The sequence below is a fragment of the Myotis myotis genome, unplaced genomic scaffold (assembly GCF_014108235.1).
Source record: "Myotis myotis isolate mMyoMyo1 unplaced genomic scaffold, mMyoMyo1.p scaffold_m19_p_1, whole genome shotgun sequence".
Lineage (NCBI taxonomy): Eukaryota > Metazoa > Chordata > Mammalia > Chiroptera > Vespertilionidae > Myotis > Myotis myotis.
Window position 1 is genome coordinate 216,491,151 of NW_023416313.1, and position 18,122 is coordinate 216,509,272.

General features: G+C 52.4%; 2 protein-coding genes and 1 pseudogene across 6 annotated transcripts in view; 1 reads left to right on the forward strand and 2 right to left on the reverse strand.

Moving 5' to 3' along the window:
- Positions 1–13,278, reverse strand: part of CCDC88C (coiled-coil domain containing 88C) — a 108,037-nt gene extending 94,759 nt beyond the window's left edge. Inside the window, exons 1-3 of the mRNA XM_036315636.1 lie at positions 12,958–13,278; positions 12,063–12,163; positions 5,358–5,463 (exon numbers count right to left, since the gene is read on the reverse strand). Coding sequence (XP_036171529.1) covers positions 5,358–5,463; positions 12,063–12,163; positions 12,958–13,071 — 321 coding nt within the window. The 5' untranslated portion in view covers positions 13,072–13,278. The remainder of the gene's footprint in view (positions 1–5,357; positions 5,464–12,062; positions 12,164–12,957) is intronic.
- On the forward strand, positions 5,484–11,597 carry LOC118679068 (annotated as a pseudogene).
- Positions 13,279–14,697: 1,419 nt separating the features above from the next.
- Positions 14,698–18,122, reverse strand: part of PPP4R3A (protein phosphatase 4 regulatory subunit 3A) — a 43,878-nt gene continuing 40,453 nt past the window's right edge. For all 5 annotated transcript variants that reach the window (XM_036315668.1, XM_036315650.1, XM_036315698.1 and 2 more), the window contains exon 15: positions 14,698–15,016. In XM_036315668.1, coding sequence (XP_036171561.1) covers positions 14,873–15,016 — 144 coding nt within the window. In that variant the 3' untranslated portion in view covers positions 14,698–14,872. The remainder of the gene's footprint in view (positions 15,017–18,122) is intronic.

Here is an 18,122-nt window from a genome sequence, read left to right on the forward strand (position 1 = left end):
GCTCTCTCTTGGATTTTAGCCTGAAGGCAAACATTCCCAGGGAAGTGGGGACAGCACGCTCCTGGGTCGGGTCCACGGCAGATGAAGGACTCCCATGGCTGATATGGGGGACGGATGGGGGGGTGGCGGGGGGCACGGGCGTCTCTCTGGTCCTGGACCACCCAGTTCACTGCCTTCTCTCACCAGGGCCCGCTCGCCTGTGGCTGTCCTGCTGGCGATTCCAGAGCAGCATCCAGCCACTCTCCAACACAAGGACGGTGGCTCAGACACACAATACAAATCACCTCAGGCCTTCTTCCCCATGGCAGGATCAGCCCTCAGCAGGGACCCAGAACCCTGCATCCTCGCAGGTGCCATCGCAACGCACCAAGGGCACGGTCACACCGTCCAGCAGAGAAAAACAAAGGCCTATAAAAAAGGCATACGTCCTCAAAGTATTCATGCCCTCTGATCCAGGAATTCCATGCTAGGAATTTATCCTAAGGAAACGAGAACAGTTGAAAAATTTATGAATCCAGTGTGTTCATGGCAGTCTTGGTTATAATTCTGAGACAGAAATAACAGCATCAAAGACAGTGGTACAGCCACATGATGAAATGTCACGGACACACTAAAATCCGTACTATGAAAGGGTATTTAATGACACAGCAAAATGCTTACTACACAGTGAAAGGAAAGAAAGGTTACAATTAATGATCTCCACTCCTTGAAACACGCACATACGCATGGACAAGACGTCAGAAAGCATAAATACCAATGAATGGATTTAAGCGTCTTTCTATTTCCCCATCTGCAATCAGAAAATATTTTTATGATCAAAATCTTACTCTGATCCCTCCTCCCCCCCTTTTTCTCTTGACTCCTTCGCTTCTATATTGGCTACTCCTCTTCAGAATACAGATACAGGCTACAAAATCAAGAGTATCCACCTCACGTTCCTCCTCCTTAAGCGTTAAAGTCAGAAGCAGAGCAAGTAATCCCTCCCCTGCAAATTAATACCATGTGTTATTCACAAAGCAAATGCTGGTGGGACCGGCAGATACGGCCCAAGTGGCGGATAAGCTCCCTGACCACTGTCACCACCAACCTTCACTGCCACCGACCCTCCAGGCCACACGAACGAGGCCGGGCTACGTGACTTTACCACGTCCCCACCAACAATGTACAAATGTACACTTCCTACTATTCTTACTTTTGAACAAAAGTCTTTCATTTTTGAAACCAAGCTTGCACATTTCTAAAGATACTTCTCATGTTTAGTAGCCAGCCCAGGCTTATCTAAGACGAGGGCCATGCACAGCTGACAGGTCTCAAAAACAAGCTGAGTAGGGAAAAGGTACTGGCAAGGTATGGAAGTTCTACCGGAAGATGTCACAGTGATGCTTGCACGTATGTATGCACACACACCTACGTATATGTGCACAGATATATGTATACACACACACGGCAAGAGAAATATTCACATATGTTCATATTCATTTGAATAACACAGGTGTTCATGATAAACACTGGTACTGTTTTATTTTCAATGAAGGAAAAAACAGATCACAGAAGACAAAGAACCCCAGACTACTTCTTCTGCTGTTTCTTCTGAGATGAAGAACACTATTTGGGGGGAGGGCAAAGGGGGAGAATGAAGGACATCCGTAATACTCTCAACAATAAAAGTTTTTAAAAGCCCAACGAAAACAGTCACATCAGCTAATAGTAACAGCTGACATGTAATAAAAGCCTACTCAGTGCCCCCAAAAAACGAACAATAGTTTGGGTCTGCTGTGCCTTCTAACCACGGTGAGAGACCAGAAGCCAGAAGAGCCAAGTTCAAGGAACTCATAACACAAAGCTTCCCTGAGGTGATCATAACTCTAAATCGTGGCCATCTCTGGTCACTGTGGGGCCGTGGAGTATCGGACTCCCAGGGCCCATCCTCTTCTTGACGGTGCGAACTCAGAGGCCCAGAGAAGGACCGCACCTGCCCCAGGGCCAACGAGGTGTGTTTCTGCGGTAAGTGATGCAGAGGAGCCACTGGAAGGACCGAGCTCTCCCCGCCCTCGGGGAACTGGCAGAAGGCGCTCTTCCAGACATCACTAGGCACGCTCTGCAGCCCGGGGCTCCCAGGTGAGGGCGCAGCAGCATCCTCTGCAGGGCTTAAGACGGAGGCAGGACCTCCACAGCAGGCCTCGGAGGGGCTGGTTAGAGACGCAGACCAGATGTGTTTCTAACAAGTTCCCTCCTGCTGGGCTGGGAACCCCCCTTTGAGAACCACTACTCTAGCCCACTGATTCCCAGCCTAATGGGAAGGACGATAAGACTCAACAGCTGGGGAACTTCTGAAAATACAGAGTCCTGGCCCCAGCCCCAGAGGAGTCCAAGCCCCAGGCCAGGAGAAGGCCTGAGGTCCTGGCTGACACCCGCGGTCTGGCCGTGTGCCTCCCACCCACCTTCTGTCTTCTGAAAAAGGTCAAGGACAAGGTCGCCACAGGCTTTCAGGGGCAAAACATAAGCTTCTTGCGCAACAAGACCACTCTATTGGAGAGAGACCCCAGCCCTCCTAACTGCCCCGGCCCCACGGCGCCGCAGGAAAGGACGGACGGGCAGGGTGAGAGCCGCTGCCTGGCAAACAAGGCCCAGGGCTGGATTCCGTGACCTTGACGTGTCTGACTGAAAAGCCAGGGGCAGGAGGGCATCCCACGCTACTTGGGGATGACCGCTCACCCTCCCTGGTCAGAGTAAGGCATGTTTTATCTCACTTCATCCACGCCCCTCACAACAGGGGACGCTGGGCAGCACTTCTTTGGAAAACTTGCTTGAATGTCGCTTGACAAGAATGACCAATTATGCTTCAGCCACAATGTCAGGTGGGAGGGAAAAAAGACAGGATACGCGATTGTGTATAAGGCACGACCACGACGGCGTGAAACAAAAACTATTCATGGGAACACTGGGAGGAAACGCTCAAACTGCTCACGGGGATTGTCTTCCAGTGGTGGGATCGTGGGTGGGTCTTTTTTCTTGCTACCTGTTTGTTTTCCACGCTGTTTATAAAAAGCACGTATTACTTATATGACCAGGACTTTACTTTATAATCAGAAGAAAAAAACAACACAGCTCAACCTTGCCCATGCCTACCGGTGTCAGCCCAGCGGCAAGCGTCCTGCGGCGGAGGCTTGGTCCACGTGAGCAGGACTGAGGCGGGGACGCTCTGCGGCCTTTAGCAAGTGCTTCAGCAAACATTTACACTGGGCGCCGGGCTGGGGCTGCCACGCACCCCAGCCCTGCCCTCGGCGCAGAAGCCACAGTGCAGACGCCGAGCTAGGAGGCAGGGTCCTTCCTTCTACCTGCCTTTCTCTCTGGGCCCTGAGGGTGGACTGGCCATCTTTTCCTTCCTGGGACGAAGTGGTTCCCGTGCTCTACACAGTCCCCCAAGAGCAGCAAACTGCCTGCAACTCGACAACGTCCCCAGCAGTGCCGAGCCCCCTTGGCCAGCCCAGGCCCGACCAGCAGGGCTGCTGCCCACCATCAGCGTGCACCCTCCCCAGCCCGCGAGAGCAGAGGACGGCTTGTGCATGCCACACAGCCTGCACCGAGCCCGACTGCGGGCTGCTCACGGAGAGCCTCAGAAACTGCACCTCCACCTGAGGCCCTCATCGCTGCCACAAGGGAGGGGCGACGGCCTCCCAGCAACACCTGAGGCGGGAGGCCTGCCCGTCAGGAGTTCCACGATGACATCTCCCTGGTTTTGATTTATGTGAAACCAGGACAACATGCCGTCATCCCAGCAACTGGGGCAAGTGCTGACTGTGACAAAGGACAGGACTGTCTTGTGCCTCCCAGACTTCCTCCATCTCAACACCTTTTCTCCTGTCTCCTTCCCATAATCCACCAATCTTGGAAACTCAGTTGTGCACCATCTCTCCACTCAGGTGCCTCTTCCTCCAAGAAGCCTTCCCAACTGCCCCCATGCAGCCTGAGTTAGGAGTCTTGTCTGTTGAACTGTTGGCCCCATCCGCCTTCCCTGGCACTTAGCACACAGCATCAAAAGCACCTGCTAACCACGAATGGTGCCTGCAGCCAGGAATCAAGCCCCTCCACGCCCAGACCCAAGTTCCAGGGCAGCACCACCGCCTCTGCCCAGCTTCCCCTGCCCGTGGCTGTCACAAGGGCAGCACTAGCTGAAACCCACCAGCCTGTAGCTTGCCCGGCCCTGAGTGTGGCTCCCCTCAGACAAAGAAACAAAGCCATTTCGGTCCCACAGTCCCCGCTCTCCCAGGCCCCGCCCTGGCTCCCGGCCCCTCCTCAGCGCAGCTGGCACTTCTAACTGAAAGGATGGGGCTGGTTGTAAGCCTCCCAGAGGCTGCTCGGAGAGTCGCGGTGCTGTGCGGCCAACAGGCCATGGAATGAGCACAGACCGTGTCTGGCCCAGGATCTCGGTGAAACCTCGGCATGAATCTGGGGCTTGTTGATGGGCACTGAGTGGTTCTTAAACCATGTTCCCTGGGGTCCCAGGAACCCACAGGGATGCCCTGAAGGGAGAGGGGGCTGAGCAGAAGGCACCAGGGGCCCCCAACCCCCAAGTCAATCAGAGTCATTGGGTGTCACCTGAGACCTTAAAAAAACTCATATGGAGGGAGGGGGGAAGTTTCAGTGCTCAGAAAAAGTGTGAAAACCAGGGCCCTGTGGGGCAGTTTCAGTCCATATGGCATCTGTGCTGGTCATATAAAGACCATAAAGATCAAAGATTTCACCCCACCTTTCCAAGGCTGGGGTGGGGATTTTAACAGCCCTTCCCCATCAGGTCCTCCTACCACGGACTCTCTGCTAATGAGGTGTGGTGAGCACGGACAGGCGGGCATTCCACACGGTATGAACTCCAGCGTTCCCGTCTGCAAGCTGGAGGCTCGCCGATTACAGTCCTGCCCCAACATAACCCTTCTGTGGTCCCGTATCTCCTGCAACCCCTCGAACTGCTGCTGTACAAAGACGCGCTGAGCTATGGGTGATAACCACATCAGGGTGCCCATCAGGGTGCCCCTCCCGGTGCCCATGCCAGCCACTCCCCGAGCGACTGGTGCTTGGGGCCACAGCGGTGACCCGAGGCTCATCTCTGGGCCCCTCACAGCACCAGACCCAAAACCTCGCACACCATTCAACCGACATTCCCTGGACGAGGTAAAGCAATTCACATCTGACCCTCCTCACAATGCAAAAAACAGATGCCAGTGAGAAAACACACCCGCTGTCAGCAAGCAGAAGCCTGACCGTGAACACATTTCCTCCGGGCTTCCTGTGGAGAAACCGTTTGCGTGGCGGCACTGCCAGGAGCACAGGACCCCTGGGGGGCAGAGAGCAGCCCTTACCTGGTAGTAGGTCTTGATGTTTCTCACCAAGATGGTCAGGTTCTGAATGCGGAGGTTCACATCATTGTTCACGTGCTGGTGGAAGCGCTGATTAGGCCTGGGGTCTCTAGGGGGAGAAACACGAGAATGGAAATGGTGTCTCCCAGCACTGACCGCACCTCCCTCCCCAGCGCTGGGCAGTCCTCGCCAAGCCTAGGTGAGTGTGGGGCTATAACCAGGGTGGCTCCAGTCAAACCCTAATTCCGCCCCTGCTGAGCCGTGGACCTGAGACTCGACACACATCACTCCCGCTCCCACAAGCCCCTACCCTCCTCATGCCCTTAACCAATGGCATTTCCATTCCCACTGCTAGCAGCACCCCTCAACCACCACCAAATGCAATGCAGACCCAAAACGTTACAGTGTAAAAATCAACAACCTACCCCAAAATATATTTGAAGATTAAAAGCTGAACACACGAAAATATGAGTCATCAAGAAAGAAAAAGGGAAAACATGGTACATTTTCTAACTTAAATCAATAAAAACCATTAATGTTCTACTTCACATGGGTTCCCCTCCTCTGTCACCAGCCTGGGTCTCGGGCTGATCCTGCCTGTGGTTTACATTCCAGGGACACGATTCCGCCTGGACAAACGGACATCAGTCCGTGGCACCATCTGGTGTACCACATAGCCTACGGGAAATGCTAACCGTAACGAGACAAGTGATGCACGTGGGAAACCCCCCAAGCGTCATTTATTTTCCGCTCTCGGGCAAAAGTCCGGCCTGGTCATGATGAAAGCAGTCATCTGAACCAAGCGACTTATAATTTCACTCATCTGTGTCTGTACAGGATGCGTCTCAACAGTCTCCGTGTGATAACGAAGAAGGTTTCCTATCTGAAGAAAACAGACCTAACAGGACAACTCAGCTGCCACCTCTCCTGCTTTTCATAACAAAGCCCTCCCCCAGCCTTACTGTCCCAAGACACAGGAGGGAGGTCGAATTCAAATGAGGGCTGTCTTCATGGTTTCACCTGTCACCCTAGCCCTGTGATAAGGGCGCTGAGCCTCCTGGGAGCTGGTCTGACGGAAGAGAGGCAGGCCTCTTCCTCTCTCGGCGGTAACCCGCCCCCTCGATACATGAAGGGGGGTTTGGGACGGTATGGAAATCAATCTCAATGACACTCGGCTCATTTGGAGTCAATAATTAATACAAAATTGACAAACAGGAAAAAAAAACAAAACTACAAGTAGAAATCATTTCAAATGTCACTGGAAGTACATTTAAGAAAAACAAACTCGCCCTGACTGGTTTGGCTCAGTGGATAGAGCGTCGGCCTGCGGACTGAAGGGTCCCAGGTTCGATTCCGGTCGGGGGCATGTACCTTGGTTGGGGGCACATCCCCAGTGGGGGGTGTGCAAGAAGCAGCTGATTGATGTTTCTAACTATCCCTCTCCCTTCCTCTCGGTAAAAAATCAATAAAATATATTTTAAAAAAAGAAAATAAAAGAAAAAGAAAAACAAACTCTTCGATTTCAACGGAGCCTAGAGATTACAGAGACTGAGATTAAACCGCTGAGGGGTGAAGTGATGAGAGAAGCTGCCTTTCGCTCTGAAGCCAAGTTCACAGCAGGGAGGGGCTTGAGCACCTCGGTTATCCAGAATGTAAATGAAGCCCGTGTGAACATGTGCGTGAAGAAAGAGGATGTAGCAGGGGTCCCTTTGCCGGGATTTGAACGTTACCATGAAGGAAATGACAGTAACGAACTGACTGGCTAGCCAGAGGTGGGGAACAATTGGCTAAATTAATTGAGGAATTGTGCCGAAGCAATGGGACCATTGGTGGAACTAGCCTCGCTGCAGCCTTCTCTGTTACTTGGGATGAAGCTATGAAGATAACCAACAGGCATATAAATTCCACTGAACGTATCATTCCCCGGGTTGAACGTACCCCTGCTTATATCATCACAGCGCTGGATCACAGAAGAGTTCTAAAGATTAAAGAAAATAGAGGAGAAGAGAAAGATTCTCAAGGAAAAATCTGAGAAGGACTTGGAGCAGTGAAGGGCAGCTGGGGAGGTGGCGGAGCCGCCAATCTTCAAGCTCCGTGGTCGGCAAACCGCGGCTCTCGAGCCACATGCGGCTCTTTGGCCCCTTGAGTGTGGCTCTTCCACAAAATACCATGTGCAGGCGCGCATGTACAGTGCAATTGAAACTTCGTGGTCCATGCGCAGAAGTCGGTATTTTGTGAAAGAGCCGGTATTTTGTGGAAGAGCCACACTCAAGGGGCCAAAGAGCCGCATGTGGCTCACGAGCTGCGGTTTGCCGACCACGGTTCTAGCTGAAGAGAAGGATGAGGTCTTCCATTTGAACAATCTTTCTTGCGCTGGTTCTTTCAGAAGTCCTAACATGGCATCATTTTAATTTTAAAAAAATAATTAAATTAAACTCAGCCATGAATATTTGATAGCTGCACTATAAGCCCCCATCTTGCACTGTGTGTATCTGAACCCCTTTACTCATTACGTGCAATACTTAGCCAGGGATCTTATTCAATCACCCACCCTATAGCCCCTAAAATAGTCAGTGGGTCCCGTGGGGAAACCAGAGGACCTCTTTTCAACTGTCATGTGACAACATTTTTTTACTATCTCCACACAGTAATAGAGTCTGGCCAGGCTACACGTTACATGTCCCTCATGGAGCCATTCATGCATAGAAAAAGAAAAGGTTAACGGTTCAGTGGGAATTAATTTAGGAATAGAGGAGGCGTTCAGAGTTTAAACGGCAAAGGCACTTTTAGCTGCAGAAGTGCACCTACCATTACAAAACGATTTACCTTGACGATGCAATTCTCCCTCGACGACGATGCATTAAAAGATAACAAGCAATCTCACAGAGTGACAAATGTGCTTCTTAACGTAGCAGAACTTAGGGAACATGCAAGGCTTTTTCTGTTTTGTCGTTACTGTCGCCTCAGCTTTCATTTACGTCAGACGGGGACCACCCCAGGGGTGCCAGGAGCCACAGCGCCTCAGCACACACAGGGACGCTCGCCGCACCTAGAAGACACTCCACGCACCAGGGTGGGGCCTGGGCTCGGACCATCTCTGCTTCTCCCATCAGTTCTGAAGAGCGGTCGCTAATTGAAACTACACTCCCCAAGAGCCCTGACGTTTACTATACGAGCAAGTAAACTAATTATCACGATCACCAATACTCCCTCCTTTAAGGCTCTCAGGGTAAAGGAAGGTTACTAGGAGCCAATCGAAACAAGCCGAGTATGGTCTGTTCCCACTCTGCCCGGGACTGGGTAGCCCCCTCCCCTCCGGGCTGCGGGAGATACATCAAGGGCTGCTGATTCCAATCTGGGTCATAGCAAACGTGTCCACTCCCACAAGCGTGCGCACGCGCGCGCACACACACACACACACACACACACACACACACACACACACCAGTTCTGGGCCTCACTCTAATGACAATGATGATGGACATTTGTTGGGCATTTTCTATATACATGACCTTTTTAATCCTCCCCAAGGCTATAAAATTCCATCCCTTATTACAGATCAGGAAATGGAGGTGTAGAGAGTTTAAGGAATTTGCCCAAAGTAATAAACTAGTAAGTGGCAAAGGGGGGATTAAAATTTGCCTGCCTGATGCCAGAGTCAAAGCTCTTAGATGACTTTCCCACAAGACAGTGAAAAATGTGTGTAACGTGAATCAGACCCCTTCTTTTCCCTGGGGTATCAGTGGGTACCCGGAGAGTCTGCATTTACAGAGGAGCGATTCAGCAAGTTTCCCACGCATCTCCATCCACGCCCCTCAATGCCTCATGTTCATTCAGCGATTCTCCTAGACCAGGGCCTCCCCAGAAAGCTGAGCTCACAGGGCTTTCCTGCTTCCAGGCACTCATGTCACTCACCGGGAGGCCGGGGCCAAGAGACTACTACCGCAGCCTTCTTCAGTTGCCAGAGACAATGCCCAGGTGCAGTCACGTGAGCCCCAGCAGCCTCCATATGGCTCTGAAGTGTCAGGTAACACGCCTCTTATCTGAGCTCCAGCAAGCCAGTTAGCATACTGCTCTCTTTTCTCAGGCCTACCATCAACCTGGGGAGAGTTGGTCCAAACAGGTGAACAGCACTCAGTCGAAGCTCCCAGCACAGGCTTTGGTAAAGCAGAGCAGCCTTCCCTGCTGGGCAGTTACATTTCTCCACTTGGCAGAAGTGAAAACAGGCTTAGCTTCAGTACAGTGTCGGATGTGGGGCTAGGACGTGCCCCCGCCCCCGAACCTCCACCCCAACCCCCTCTCCCCCGCGAGTCCAGTTCTGTCCTAGACCTCACTGGGAGAGGGCTAAGGCTATGAATTGTCATCATCTAGGAAACTAAGAATGTGGGAGAAAGACTGAAGGAAAAAACCCAATGCATACGGGATGCCTCAAATCCTTCCTGGATAGGTGAGTGACTGACACTAACACCTTTTACGTGGCAGGCGCTGCGCTACATGCTAACACATCATCTCATCTAATCCTCACAACCACCTCTTAAGGGAGGCACTTCACTTCCCATTTCACAGATGAGCAAACTGAGGTGATGAGTGCCCCGCCCAGCGTCAGGCAGCTAGGATGTGAGATACCTGGACTTCAGGCCCCGCTGGCTCCCTACGTGTGGACACTAGGGCTGGGGTTCTTTTTCTTTTTTAATTGAGGGGATTGTTACATAGAGTGAAGTGCATACATCTTAAGTGACAGCTTGATGAGTTTTTAAAAATGAAACATACTCCAGTCATTATATAGAAAACCCCTCCCCCTCCCAGTTCTCCTGCACCCCTTTCCCAGTCAATCCCCACCACTTCCAAAGGCCACGAATGTCCTCATTCCTACACCTGGAGCAGGGTTATTCTCGGCACCAATAGGTACACTGTGCTGCTGTGGCCACTCCCTCCTGGATGTCCTCGTTCTGGAAAGCCACCCCAACGGCTTCCCTGTGGCCCCTTTTCTGTGCCTGGCCCTGACCAGAAAGACCCAGAAGCCCTGCTTACGGCTTTAAGCCCAAACTAGTCAGCCCTCACTTCTAGACTGGTTACCTTGGCAAATCACTGAGGAGAAAATAGCATTTGAAATTTTCAAGGGGAGGCAAGAAGCCCTACAAACTGAATTTAGCCGCGGGCCCAGTGTGGACGGGCAATGAGCTGGCATTTCTCAAAGGAACGTCCAACAAGCTTTCCTGATTTACAAGCAAGTGGTAAAAGCGTCAGGAATTCCAAAGGTCAGGGAAGAAAGAGAAACAATCCCCAGGCTTTTGTTCTCCCTCTGCCTGGGTGTGAAAGCTGAGTGAAAATGCTGGGGATACTGCTGATTTTTTTCATCAACAGGCTTGGGCTTGGGTAAGGACAGGTTGAAGTTTCACTGGCCACCGCACCAAGAGAATCCAGTAATTTGGGGGGGGGGGGGGGGGTGTGTGTCTAAGGGAATGGGGAATAGTTGCCAGAACTCAACCATACCACCAGACAACCCAAGAAAACTCACCGTCGTCAGCGTTCTGGGAGAAGTGCTGCCAAAGCCAACTGACGTGTCCTTTAGAATCTAATCAAACACAGGATTGGTACGACTGGTAGCGCTTTTGAAAAAACCCCATTAGAACGGAAGTGTCTCTCTCACAGCCCGATGCCACACGGCTCATTAAAACAAAAGGAGCAATGTTCCTGGGGAATGTCTTCAAACAGATCTTTTTAGGTAAGTCTACTTAAATCACTTTCTGAATATGCCAAAGCTAACTCCTCCTCCTCCTCCTCCTCCTCCTGCGGGGGCCACAAAGGAAGCTGGTTCTCTTTAGCTAAAGGGTTTATTATGCCCAAGCCTGACACTTAGCTGCAGGTGAGCATAAGGGATTGATCCAGAGAACCCTAGGGTGCTTTCTTTTCCTGCAAGAGTCTAAGAATCAAGTGCCACTGACACTACGTCCCAGCATCTCCCCTGCCGTTTCTGAGTTAAAAGCAGAGTGCAGCAGGAGGAGCCCACATCTACAGGTGGCGGGCCGGCAGTCAGACAGGCTCTGCAGCGTTCAGCGAGAGAAAGGATGTGGTCACACATTCTAGCAAACAAGCAGAACTTCCACCAAGACCCTGCTGAAGGGGCATGCCCCGAGTCGGTCCCACGGCATTCCGACGCCCTGTGCCTCTCCTCACACAGTGACTTCCAATCCAGCTCATGAGAAGCGGCTTAACCAACGGCACGTGCTACGGGGCCACTGAACATGGTGGACGAAATGAAAGAGAGCCCAGAAACACAGGCGACCCAACCAAGAGTGAAACCTTACTCACTCACAGATGCTCCCGACCCACCCCTGACACTTCCTGTAACCAGACACTGTCCGTTACAGTTCCCTGCTCCCTAAAGACATGTGTTGTTTTTTTTAATTTCATTGCTTAAATCACATGAGGTGGTGTGAAGTTCATTGCACCATCTATCTCAAGTATTTGGTAGTCCTTCAATTCCCTATTTCTTCATCAATCAAGCTGCCAACCTTGCTCTGTCCTGGAGTTCTTCTTACCCCAACGAATGGCAAATGGCGGCAAAAAGGCACTTGATACTGAGATGCCATTGGCCCCACGTGCAAAGAACCCTCCCATAGCAACCTCAGGCTCCATCTCTACGACCTTAAACCAAACCTCCTGAAGAAGCACGGTTTCTGTCCTTTGTCCGTGGAGACCACTTACATTTGCAACATGATTTGGTTCAAAAAGATGCCATCCACTAAATCCATGTACATAGTCAGGTTGTCGTGGTTGCTGCTTCCAAATGGGCCCAAAGTTTTCACCTGCGAGGAGGGGGATGTGGAGAGAAAAGGCAGGAAAAGTCACCCCACACGCGCCCATTTGAAGCTCTTCAGGGCAAAGGCGGGGAGGGCCCGGGTGGGCTGAAGGGGTCACCCCACCCCACCCCCACCCACGCTTCGGTAGGCACCAAGTCCACCTTTCCACCTTTCCGCAGGGCCTGTCTCCCTGCCCCGCTCCAGGCAACAGCCGCGAGGCTGCAGGAGGAAAACTTCCTCGCCACTTTTCTCCAGCGTCCCAGAGCGGGGGAAAATAAAAAATTGAAGGGACTTTTCAACCAATTTCTCACGTCTCAGAGCTACTGGAAATCGCTGCACCCACCCCAGCCTGTACAGATGTTCCCACTCGTAGACACCCCCCTCCCCCCACCCTCACCCGTCACCGCCATTCACCGGCTGGGCTGGTCTCGGGTTCAAACACTACACGAGGATATGCTGAGGAAGTGAGTCCTTTTCCCGAGTGGTAAAGCCACAGGGGCCGGGGGGCCACTCGGACCCCGTCCGCTCCTGCACCGGCAGCCCAGTGCCCCGGCGGGAACAGGTGTACCCACTCTCAGGGCAGGCAGCGCTACGGGGTCCTGCAGCGGGCGCGCCGCTCTGGAGTTGGAAACGCCTCGGGACCCCGGGACACGGACCCCCGACCCCAGCCCGAAACACCTGCTAAGACCCCCGAAACGTGGGGCTGCCCGGGGCCGGGCGGGTCGGGTCTGCGGCGACCGCAGGCGAGCGGGAGAGCGGCCGGTGCACTAACAATGGGGCGGGGAGCCAGGCGCACTCACCCAAGTCACCAGCGGGCTCTGCAGAAAGAGCTCCATGAGCTCGGAGACGGTAACGTCCATCCCGAGGCTTCCCCCGTCCTCGCTGCGCCCGTCGTCTCCGCTTCCCGAGCTCATCGCGCCGCGTCCACGGAGCGGCTCGCGCGGCGAACTGCGGCCCGGGGCTACGGCGCGAGCCGCCGGGAGACAAAGGCGGGGCGCGAGCCCACGTTCCACGGCTGCGGCGGCACCGCGCCCCGCCCGGGGCTGGGGAAGGGGAGGGCCGGCCTCTGGGGAGGAACAATACGGGGGCGGCCCCGCCCCTCGGCTGCCCTAGGCGGCCGGTGCGCCGCCTCGCGGTGCCGGGACCAGGATCCGGTTCCCGCTGGGCCGAGTTGGGCTGAGCTGGGCGCGGGGAAGGGGCGGCGGCCCGCACGTGCGTGGCGGTAGGTGGCTTCCGTAAGGCGGGTCCCGGCTGCCCGCACGTGGGTTCGCCGCGGCGCGCCAACGCCGAGCGCAGCCTCCGCGCGCTCGGGGCCCCAGCACGTGGCGCCTCCCTGCGCGCGTGCGTCTTCGTGAAGCCGGGCAAAGCGCCCCCCAGGAGCGCGCGGGCACTGGCCCCCGCCGGGGCCTCCCGGGTGCGTGCCGGGGGCCGGGCCGTCCTGCCTCCCGAGGTCGCCCCCGCCTGGCCGACCCTGAGACTGCGGGCCCCAGGCAGGTGCCGCTGGTGGGGCGCGAGGAGCCGCGGCCCTGGTACCACCTAGAGGCCCCCTTGGCGCTAGACGGGAGAGCCAAGCCCGCGCCTTACGCGCCGGGGTGGGTCTCGCAGGCAGATGGGGCGCAGGCCCGGAGGGTAAAGGAGGAAACTTTGAGTTCCAGCGGTCGCCGACCTTTCGGACCCTAGGAGCGTGACCTTATGCTCACCACAGTGCCACCTCCCGGGCTGTCAGCCTTCTAGAAGTTCCTTTAGGAAGCCGGTAATGTGGCCACATTGACCTGGGCCAGGCCCAACTGACACCACTTCCCCTGCCCCCACCACCACTGCCACTTTGCCAGAGAGGAGCCAAATTCCGGATTTCAAAGTGGGGGACATAGCAGCAGCTTGGTGGCAAGCGACAGGAAAAAGGACAAGGGCCCCAACTGAATAGAAAGCAAAGGCCCGGTCCTCCCTGCTGAAACAGGTCCTTCCTGCCCTTCTTTGCCGCCTCACCGTAATTCGGTCATTGTTCAAAGCACTTTATACGATTTAACTAATCTCATTGTCACGTGTTACCCCACCAGTGCAGGGTTGACCTGAAGCGCCTACCATAATGTGAGGCAAGTATACAATAGGCACCAAATGGCTGCCCGTAGTTAGCAATTTGAAAGTTGGCTGTCAAGTGTTAGGGCTGCGGCATCTGCCGGTAAAATGTGGCATTGCAGCCGAGTTTTGTCGCACCTTGTTGGACTGGCAAGGTGTGTGGTCCCAGGAGCCTAATGGGAGTTAGGGTTTCCTAAAGGGAAGGTGTGGAAGTCAGAGTGACAGAAAAGAAAGTGGGGGACTGCGCAGGAACTAAAACTGAGAGGCTATGTGGTTTCCCTGTGCACCAGAAATTCAGTAATTCCTTAATTAATGCAATAGCCCGTTTCGTAAAATCGGTTAGAAAATGGGTAGAAGTTGTATCCACTCATCTTATTTAGAAGGCCTGTTCTGTAAAGTAAGGGATGCCCGTATGGCCAGAATTTTTTCTCATTGACCCTAATTCGTTTGGAAAGAGGAGGAAGGGATTTTCAAAAGTTTTTTATTTTACCATCATACATACACAGGACAAAAGCTTTCTACCAGTGGTGAGACTTCCCACCTTGGGGAGAGAATTTGTCCCTAGTTGACAGTCCCTAGGCTGTAGCCAGGTCAGGAATTTGTTTTGGGGGCAGATAGCTGCTGTGTCTTGGTTCATGATCACTGATGTTTCAGCAGTTCATTGGCTGGAGATCCTACCTCACATTCAGAAGGAGCTGACTCAGCATTCTTTACTTCGTTCTGTAAACTGAATGGTGCCCATGTGTTGGAAGGTTTCGAATAGCTGGATGAGCAGGACAAGTTCTTTGATAGAGGAAGGGAGAGAGAGAGAGAGAAACATCAATGAGAAACAGATTGGCTGCCTCCTGCACACTCCCTACCAGGCATGGAGCCGGAAACCCAGGCACATGAACTGACCTGGAATTGAACCAGCAACCTCCTGGTGCACAGGTTGACGCTCAACTGAGTCATACCAACCAGAGCGACAAGTTACCTCTTAAAAGTCACTTAATCCCTAAAATCAGAATAAGAACATTTTCCCTATATGATTTTATAATTTTGAGGTTGAAGGTGATGCATGTACTAGTATAGGGTTTATAATCATCTTTCTCATCTTCTCCATGTTCTACCACTACTTTAATAAGAATTATTTCCTCCTAAGTCTCTATCCAGTTAGGACATACGCTTTAGGGAACACACAGATCATATACTAATCACTAAGCAGTGGCCCTCCATCCCCCCTACCCCGTCCACCTCTGCATAAAATAAAATTTCTCTGCTTCATACGTTGCCTCCTAAACAGAAGCAGTATTGTAATTTTGATCTTAATTCTGATAAAGGAATGTTTACCCCTCTCAAAAAGTGTTGGCTTAACAGTGTAAGCTAATGGCATCTCTATGTTATGTGATAGAAGCTTAAATTATTTGTACAAGTTGAGGGAGGAATGACTATTTGTTAATGTGTCCTTGTATTTTTTTGTTATGAGCATATATTACTTTTATAATTTTGTTAAAATACATAAAATTTACCATCAGCCATTTTGAAGAGTACAGTTCATTTATATTAAATACATTCACATTATTGTGCAGTCATCATCCCCATTTTAGCATGTAAATAAAACTCTAATAAGAGAAACATGCAAATTGACTGCACCTCTGCTACGTCCAAGCCACGCCCACCAGCCAATCAGAGCGGCTGTATGCAAATTAACCCAGCCAAGATGGCGGCTGGCAGCCCTGGGGCTGGAGCAAGCAGGAGGCTTGGTTGCCCCGGCAATGGAGGAAGCCTAGCTTCCCGCCTGCCCTGGCTGGCTGTGGCCTCTGCTCAAGGCAACAAAATTTCAACTATATAAGATAAATCCCAGATACCTGCTTCCAGCCAGCCTCCACTGGGAGCTTGAGTGGTTGGGGGCTGTGGCCAGCCTGCAAACAGCCATCAGCCCCTCACCCAGGATGGCCACACCCTCATGGGGTGAGGATCCCTGCTGGGGGGCTTGGCCAGCCTGCAAACAGCCATCAGCCTCTCACCCAGACTGGCCAGGCACTCCAGCGGGGACACCCCACCCTGAAGGGGCTGTGGCCAGCCTGCAAACAGCCATCAGCCCCTCACCCAGGCTGGCCAGGCACCCTAGCAGAAAACCCCTCGCTGAAGGGGTGTAGCCAGTCTGAAAACGGCCCTCAGCCCCTCATCCAGTCAGGCCAGGCACCCCAGCGGGAACCCACCCTGATCTGGGACACCCTTCAGGGCAAACCAGCCGGCCCCCACCCATGCACCAGGCCTCTATCCTATATAATAAAAGGGTAATATGCAAACTGACCCTAACAGCAGAATGACTGGGAATGACTGGTCACTATGACACACACTGACCACCAGGGGGCAGATGCTCAATGCAGGAACTGCCCCCTGGTGGTCAGTGCGCTCCCACAGGGGGAGCTCTGCTCAGCCACAAGCCAGGCTGATGGCTGCCAGTACAACGGTGGTGGTGGAAACCTCTCCCACCTCCTTAGCAGTGCTAAGTAGGTCTGCTCCCCACTGGCAAGTGGACATCCCCCGAGGGCTGCCGGGCTGCCAGAGGGAAGTCTGATTGTCATCTTAGGCCCAATCCCCTGGGGAGCAGGCCTAAGCCAGCAGGTGGACATCCCCCGAGGGGGTCCCAGACTGCAAGAGGGGACAGGCTGGGCTGAGGGACACCCCACCCACCGACCAGTGCACAAATTTTTGTGCACCGGGCCTCTAGTACCTATTAACTCCCATTCTCCAGCCCCTGGCAACACTCTCCCTCCACTCCCCCCCATTCTACTTTTTCTTTAGGATTTTGACTAATAATACCTCATATAAGTGGAAACATTTAGTATTTATCTTTTTGTGAATGGCTTACTTAATTTAGCCTAATGTCCTCAAGGTTCACCCATGTTGTAGCATTTAACATTGAAGAGCATGAGATTTGCAAACATCAGACCAAAGATAAGTGGTCTGTGAAACCTATAGCTCATGACTAGGTCCAGTGATAAAAAGTGTCTGTACGTATCTGTAAGACTATGACCAGAGGAGTAAGAGGCGCTGGAACCCAGGACGAATAGACCAGGAAGGCTTAAGAACTGCAGTTGTTGAAATGAGTCAAGGTAATTTTCTGAACCTAAAATACCCTCTGTTCATGCTACTAGCTTAAAACACAGTGGTACAAAGGACAGAAATCTCAAGTCCTCCCTTTGTATCAGGGGTCCTCAAACTACGGCCCGCGGGCCACGTGCAAATACAAATATTGTATTTGTTCCCGTTTTGTTTTTTTACTTCAAAATAAGATATGTGCAGTGTGCATAGGAATTTGTTCATAGTTCTTTTTTAAAACTATAGTCCGGCCCTCCAACAGTCTGAGGGACAGTGAACTGGCCCCGTTTAAAAAGTTTGAGGACCCCTGCTTTATATCCACCAGAGGGAACTTTATGGTCAAAAATGAATCAGCTAGGTGTGGAATACAGGGTATATATAGATGGATGTGTTGTAGAGTTGTGCACCTGAAATCTGTGTTTTGTTAACCAGTTATCACTCCATAAATCCAATTAAAATATGAATCACTTTTAAATTTTAATTTTCACCTGAGGATATGTTTATTGATTTTAGAGAAGGGAGAAATATCAATGTGAGAGACACCAACTGGTTGCCTCCCATATGTGCCCCAACCTGGGACCCAACACACAACCCAAGTATGTGCCCTGATGGGGAACTGAAACCGCCTTTTGGTGTACGGGAGCTCCAACCAACGGAGCCATTGGGCCAGGTCTTAATCAAACTTTGACTGTGCTAGGGCATCAGCTAAAAGACTTTCCCAGTCTATATATTCTGTGTGCATGTTATTCAGTCTTTTGATCATTCATCCAGTAAACATTTGGAGACCCATCTGTGGGCTTGT